The sequence below is a fragment of the Chrysochloris asiatica genome, unplaced genomic scaffold (assembly GCF_000296735.1).
Source record: "Chrysochloris asiatica unplaced genomic scaffold, ChrAsi1.0 scaffold00042, whole genome shotgun sequence".
Taxonomy (NCBI): Eukaryota; Metazoa; Chordata; class Mammalia; order Afrosoricida; family Chrysochloridae; genus Chrysochloris; species Chrysochloris asiatica.
The window spans coordinates 12,673,661-12,680,996 of record NW_006408560.1 but is presented as its reverse complement, the minus strand read 5'-3'; the positions used below and the strand labels follow the sequence as shown (position 1 = coordinate 12,680,996).

The 7,336-nt window shown below is 43.5% G+C and overlaps 1 protein-coding gene across 1 annotated transcript in view; it reads right to left on the bottom strand.

Annotated features, from left to right (window-relative positions):
* Positions 1 to 6,094: 6,094 nt before the first annotated feature.
* Positions 6,095 to 7,336, bottom strand: part of IL6R (interleukin 6 receptor) — a 35,172-nt gene continuing 33,930 nt past the window's right edge. The window contains exon 7 of the mRNA XM_006861724.1: positions 6,095 to 6,338. Within this exon, the coding sequence (XP_006861786.1) occupies positions 6,095 to 6,338 (244 nt within the window). The remainder of the gene's footprint in view (positions 6,339 to 7,336) is intronic.

Here is a 7,336-nt window from a genome sequence, read left to right as displayed (position 1 = left end):
AAAAAAAAAAAAAAAAAAACTCCTAAGTCATCCTTTAAAAAATATCAAGGAAACATGGAAATGCAGCCTCCCATTAGGCAGAACCTCAAGATCAGTGGTTCAAGTTCAGCTCCTCAAAAACCCTATACAGTGTCGCTATTTGTCAAAACCAACTCACGTAACAATTAGTCAGTGAGCTATTTTCTTTGTGGTCATGGAACAGCTTTATTAAGGAATTTCAAATTATGTTAGAAGCAAGACCACCATTAACTGGCATCCATATACCCATGGTATAAATGTTTAGGATTTTACTGAAAACAGTAATGTTATTCATGTTTGGGATTGCTACCTAAAATTGTTTTGGTAAGAGACAGAGCATGACTAAAACAAACAAACAAAAAAATGTTTAATCAATACACATAGGGACTTCCAAGTCTTGGTGTGGTGCTGTAGGATAAGCACTGGGCTGCAAGGTCACTTGAATCACAAGGTTAGCGATTCAAACTCACCAGTCACTCCTCAGAAACCCTATAAGGGTCACTGTGAGTCAGAACCAACTCAATGGCACTTAACAATAAGGGACATCTATAAATAAATTAGGCACTGGCCAGTGTGTGAGAAATGGGGTAGGACTCGCTGTTGCTCAGGATTGCCCAAGCAACAGAACATCCAAGAGGTCTGGCCCTGGATGAAGAGTTGCCCTGAGCCCCCACCCTGACCTTTGCCCATAGCAGTTCTGCAGCTGAAGAGGTTAAAGACCTCCCAACAGTGTATTTCTGCTACTGCAGTATGGCAAACAAGTGTCCACACAGCCTGCACTTATCACAGATAACAAAGATTTCTGGTCTTTCTGAAGAGACTGCTCCAATAACTGAGTATTCCTTGCCGTCCTCTACAAGAACCACCATCTGCTCTTCCAAAGTCTTCTGGAAAGGACACCCTAACCATGTCATTCTCACAGTGATGCTGTAGAGAGAAGGGAAGCAAGCACCTCCTTCCATTTCCTGGCTCCTGATGCCCACTCCCGTGCCCCCTCCACAGCCCACACAGCCCAGCCACCATGGGAGACATCTGTTTCCTGTGTTGCTTTCTGCAAGAGGGACCAAACTCACAAATGGAAAAGGACATGTCCTGAATGAGATGGGAGGCCCTGTAGGTGTGTGCCTCTTCTCTGAATCCCCAAGAGGCAGGGACCTGAGTTAAACAATTTCCAGACTTTCTTGCAATTTTTTCCTCTTGGACCCTGAACTGTTTTCACACCAACCTGTCTACAAAACATCCACATGATGGCTTTTCTTATGCATGAAGATGTGGATGGCTTGGCTTCAAGTTGTTCCTGCTAGGAACTTTTTCAACAGAGCGCTGATTCAGTATAAGAGTCGAGGGTGCAGGCTTGCCTTTGTGATGCCATTACTGACCACCCCGCCCAGTAAACAGTCTTCTCATGAAGAACAGAAGTCTTGGTGGCACAGTGGTTAAGCATTTGGTTCCTAACTGAAAGGTCAGTGGTTCAAGCCCACCAGCCACTCTGCAGAAGATGTGACAGTCTGCTTCAATAAAGACTCATCTTGGAAACCCTATGGGACAGTTCTACTTTGTCCTCTAACATCAGAATTGACTCTATAGCCGTTGTTCTAGTGAACATTCCTCCCTTTTCCTCCCCCACATGCACATCATTTGAGGGTAAAACAGGGCAAAAACACCCACCCCCTTCTCCAGAAACCCCAGGACTCATTTGGCAAAAGCCTTTTGAGAAATCACTACCTATTTCTTGAGCTTTCCTGATTTTCCCCCCAAAGGTACTTTAATCCTGCATTAAGGAGAGGCCCATCCCCAAAGTCAACTTAATTCGTCATCCTTTTTCATTCTTTCCCCCTCATTAATCATTCAAATATTTCCTTTAAATGACTCAGTTAGGCAAAGCATAACTACATCTCAAGCATATTTATAAATTTTTATTTTATTTCAAACATTTACAATTTTATTTTAAATGCAAAATAGCTGGTTAAAAAGAGATAACATTGAAAAAAACATACTGTACTGACCCTTTGCCCCATATACAGACATCAACCTTTGGATTTACATTCAGGTAATTCGGTAAACATACACACATACACATACATATTTAAACTATTATTTCTTTCTCTCAAAATAAGACAACGTATATATAGTTGAGGTATTCTATTTAACAGATGTGCGATCTCCATCCAAGTAAGCTCTTTATATTAATTAACAGCCTTGCTACATGCTGTTCCAATCCTTTCATCCTAAAGTAGATCTTAGCTGGAACATATGCTCATGAAACTGACAATGTTCCCTAATAATCATTAAGGTTGCCATAGAAACTCCCTGGAGCTGGCGCCTGTCCACACGGAGGACATGGTGGTGGAAGGACCCTTAGGGGGCGCTCAGGAGCATCTGGCACAGAACCTGAACCCGTTGGCTAGTCCCTTTCAGCAACTACTGCCCGGGAAAGCTGGATAAGGTGCTTATCTCTTCACGGATACCTCTCCAAATTAGGATATGGTACACCTGTACAGGGTCGCTATGGGTCGGAACCGACTCGATGGCACTTAACAACAACAACAACAACACCTTGCAGTTGGATGTTGGAATCTTTCCTGACTGGCTCAACCTTCAGCAGGACCCATGAAGAAATGCTGAAGCTCAACATCGAAAGTGGCCAGACAAGACATTCCTGAATGTTCTTCAAGAAACCTGCTGGCAATGACCACTCCCAATGTGCCCCATGGAGCTTCATTCACCACCTGGAAGGCTCCCAACACGGTTCAATGGCCAGGGTGCAGACTCCACACCTTTGTCATGGGTGTGTGCCCTTTTCCACAGGATAGCAGGAAGATGACAAAGATGCAGCAGAGCCGCAGCCTGGCAAACAAATCTCAAAACCAAGGTCCTATCAGAGTCAAGACCTTGCAGAGCCACCAAAGGCTTTGCAGACACAACCAATGCTACTTCTTGCAGATTAAAAAAAAAAAAAAATATTGTTAATGCTACAGGAATTATCACGCACCTTAATTTAAACCTTGAGCCAGCATATTTAAAAATTTTCCCCACCCAACAGGATAAGCTTTCAAGCTTAATTGTCTCTCTCTTAACATTTCACATCTGGCTGTGTGGCAGATTGCTACAGCTGTTAGGTGAGTAACATCACCACTGAGGATAAAAGGCAGTATATAGGCTGCATAAACACAGGTAAGAATGACCTGTGAGTTACAACACACATGTGGTCACCACAAATTCAAAGACGGAGAAAGCTTTGAGTACATACTGTGTACTCTGACCAAGGCCTACAACCCAGAGAAGACAAACATTTTTCCTTCATTTACACTAGCTTATTAAAAAACAAAGGGGGAAAAAACCCTCTTCAATACCAAAAAAAAAAGGCAGTTCCGTTACAATAATAGTGAAAGCAATAACAACTTAAAGATCAAAGCTGCCTAGCTCTCTGTGACAATGAGCTATCTGGATTTTACATCTCCTGCTAGCTGAGACTGACTTTGGTAATATTACATGTGGGTAAAGGCTTGTAAAGAAAAAAAATAATAAAAATGTGGGCGCAGACTCACCCTTTCTCATGTAGAATCTCATTCTCAGTATTTCCCTTTAACAGCAATTTTGCTGCTCTCAAGTCCCAGAAACCTTATATACTCAAAAATAAAATAAGACAAACACCTGCCCTTTTTTCCATCTAAGTTTTGCAAATGTAAGATTATGTGCTGCCAGGAGTAATCCGTTAACCCGTCGCCATAGAGGTGATTCTGACTCACAGCGAACTTATAAGACAAAGCGGAACGGTCCTCTAGGGTTTCCAAGGCTGTCCTCATCATGGAAGCAGACTGCCACATCTTTCTCCCATGAAGTGGTTAGTGGGTTCAAATCACCGATCTTTTGGTTAGCAGCCAAACACTCAACCACTGCAACCACTGCACCTTAGAGGAGCAACAGTCTCTAAAATTTACAACGTCAGCAATGAAAATCACTACTTACCTAAGATAATAACAGTCTGAACCTGGACAACAGTAAAGAAAACACTATCACTGCTACCTGTCTGGTGGTGATGGTTGGTTTTTTTTTAAGAAGAGAGACAGCCAGAAACATTCTGTGGTCTGGTCAGTTTCTGATCAGTGGTTACGACTGATTTTCTCATAGTTCCACTTTGGGATACCCCATGCCACTTGGGTAACCACTGACATGGCTAAATTCCCAGAGCTCAGACAATCAAGGGAGCTGAAGTGGGATTGCAGCATCACTGCTAGATACCTGTGTTAGCTGACCTGAGTCAAATTCCGGGAAAGAAAGAAAAAGAGGAAGGCACCAAGGTATGGGTTTTTTTTTTATAATGAACCTACTTTTGGTAATTAAATGTCTGGGTAGTAACAAATGGTTAATGCACTTGGACCAACACAAAAAGGTATTGGCAGTTTGAATTTACCCAGAGGTGCCTAGGATGAAAGGCCTGGCTTTCTACGTCCAAAAATCAGTGATTGGAAACCCTATAGAGCACAATTCTACTTTGACACACATGGGGTTGTCATAAGTTGGAGTCAATTTGACAACTGGTACACTGGTGACTTATGGTAACAGAGGGTTCCTGGCTTTCAGGGGTGGGGACTTTCTACTGACCCTTCCTAGTAATGGTGGGAGGTGGGCTTCCTAGTCTCAGAGAGCCTGACACCATTTCCTGCATAGTCATCAGTGGGAGTAGGAGCAAACTGCTTTCCCCCTAAAGTTAGAAAAGGAGGTGACTATTTCTTTCACTTTTTAAAAGAAAAACAGAAAACAGACTGAAACCAGGATCTCTTATCTCAAAGAAGAAAATATTTGTTCTCCACCTCCTTAATCACTTGACTCAGTTTTGTGCGAAACAAAGTCATTGTGCTTTTCACCAAGTTATTTATATGCTGACACTCAGCTAATACTGGAATTTACATCCTCTCAGATAAAATAAACAGTGTTGGTTTGTTTTTGTTGTGGTTTTTTAAAAAAAAAAACAAATTAAAATTATTTTTGCCTGGTTCTTTTTACACCCCATTTCACATAAATCTTATCTTCACTGGTTACTCAGGTTCCATCTAAACAAAGAAACAAAGCTAGGGTAAAACTGTTTTGATCTCAGCAAGGATAGAAATCCTCCCTGATGTCAATTCTCCTGGTCAGGGTTTGGGTGGGGTGAGTGAGAGGCATTGGTTTTCAGAAGATGACAAGCCACCCTCCTTAGCTCTGCTACTCTAAGAGAGCATAGAGACCATGTCCCCCACTCGTCCCCTTCCTCTCAGCTTCTCTCCTGAAGTCCTGGAACCAAAGAGGAAAATCAAGCCAGTACAGTTCTTCCATATACGGCAAGTGCCTAGGAATATCATTCACATTTTGTAAAATGCTAACGTAGAACCACATGATCATTGCATTTAAAAGCAACAGGCCCTGAGATACTGTTCCCAAGCCCCCCTCACCCCACCACAACTGTTTTTCCGGGTATGTGGATGAAAGGCAGGAAACAAGAGATTTATCCCTCAGCCTCAGTTGTTTAAGTGAAAGCTATCTTCAGGCCTAGAAAAATTGAATCATGAAGGCACTTGGGTTTCAAGAGTTTGAGCTAGAAGATGAAAATCATGCAGCGGTCTGGGGGGTTACAGGGACTAGGGGAAGTCTTTGGCTAGAAGTCAACTCTACCTATCTGAGGGAAAAGAGGGACGCAGCTTATGGACGAAATGTGGTGGGGTAACCGGCAGCTTCTCCATACCAAACCCAGGGAGGGGGTCCAAGACCCCCACAATGATACTGGCTCCTCTCCCCACTAGAGAGTCCAGGAGAGTTTTGAATACCTCTCTCTTCAGGATGGGCCTGAGTTCATTCTAATCCTTTTAGGTAGGGCATTGGAGAAGGTGGTATGGAAACTCAATCACCTCTTCCTTCTAAACAGCAAATGTATTTTCACACAGTATAGAACCTTCTGGAAGGGTGAAGCTGGAGACCTCATGAATTGAGACAAGCTGGAATGGCATCAAGAAGCACCGTTTGCTAAGCCAGCTTCTGTTCCTCATACACAATTTAGAATGTCTGATGCTCCAACTTCTCTGACGCTACCCCAGCTGGCTTATCTGGGGAAGAAATAGTCTCGATTGCTGATATCATAAGAACTCCGTGGGTCACTGGCATCTGGTCGGCTGTGGCCTGAGGTGTTGTCAGATGCAAGGCTGCTGGGGGACACTGGTGGTGAGATGAGAGGAACAAGGACTGGGGTGGGCTTGGGCCTCTCAGGAACCAATTGACCCAAAGTATACGGTGGATGTATGCTTGTCTTGCCTTCATTCAGAGCTCGTAGCTTCCATGTCTTGAACCTTCACACACACAAAAAAACAAACAAACACAGAGATGTTTAGTTCTTCCCACAGAGTAAAAAACACCAATAACTGGGCTTGCCCTGGTGGCCTGGCGCTCCCAGGTATCAGCTCAAAGAAGTAATAACTAACGCCTCAGTAGTTTTATTTTGCCATCAGAGATGTTCCAATATTCTAGCGCAGAGGTGGGTAACGTCGGGCCGCGAGCCATATGTTGTTGTAGTTAAATGCTGTTGAGTCGGTTCCAACCCATAGTGACCCTGTTACAGGGTTTCCAGGAAGTAGCTGGTAAGCTTGAACTGTCGACCTTGTGGTTCAAACCAACTTTGTAGTCCAGGGCATTAACTCAGAGCACCACATCAGGACCCCCACAAGCCGTAGAAGGCCCAGGTAATCATTTATTCTGGCCCTGCCAAGGCAACCGCAGTTCCAGCCATCACACTTGGGCTAAGTTAATTAAATGATTGACCAAATATAGTACACTAGCGACCTTGGATAGGATTTCCAAAGAGCAGCTGGTGAGTTTGAACCACGGACTTTGTTTCAAACCAACCGTATGGTTAAGTGTGCATCCTACAATGCCATACCCGACAACTTAATTTGCTCTGTTCCATAAGGAGCTCGAATCGGGCTGTGAACCTCAAGGTCAGCAGTTCGAAATTACCAGCTGTTCCGTGGGAGAACGATAAGGGTCTCTGCTCCCGTAAAGATTTACAGCCTCAGAAACCCTGTACAGGGTCGCTATGAGTCAGAACCGACTCCACAGCACATAACAACAACAATAAACTGCTCATTAGGTACATATCATCAGTCCTATGACAGCTGAATGACATTCTCCTAACAAATATTTTGATATCTCCCAACAAATATTTTGATATCCCTTTTATTTGGTGTTGGAGGAGTATACTAAAAGTGCCATGGGCTGCCAAAAGAACCAATAGATCCATTTTGGAAGAAGTGCAGCCAGAGTGCTCCTTGGAGGCCAAGATGGCCAAACT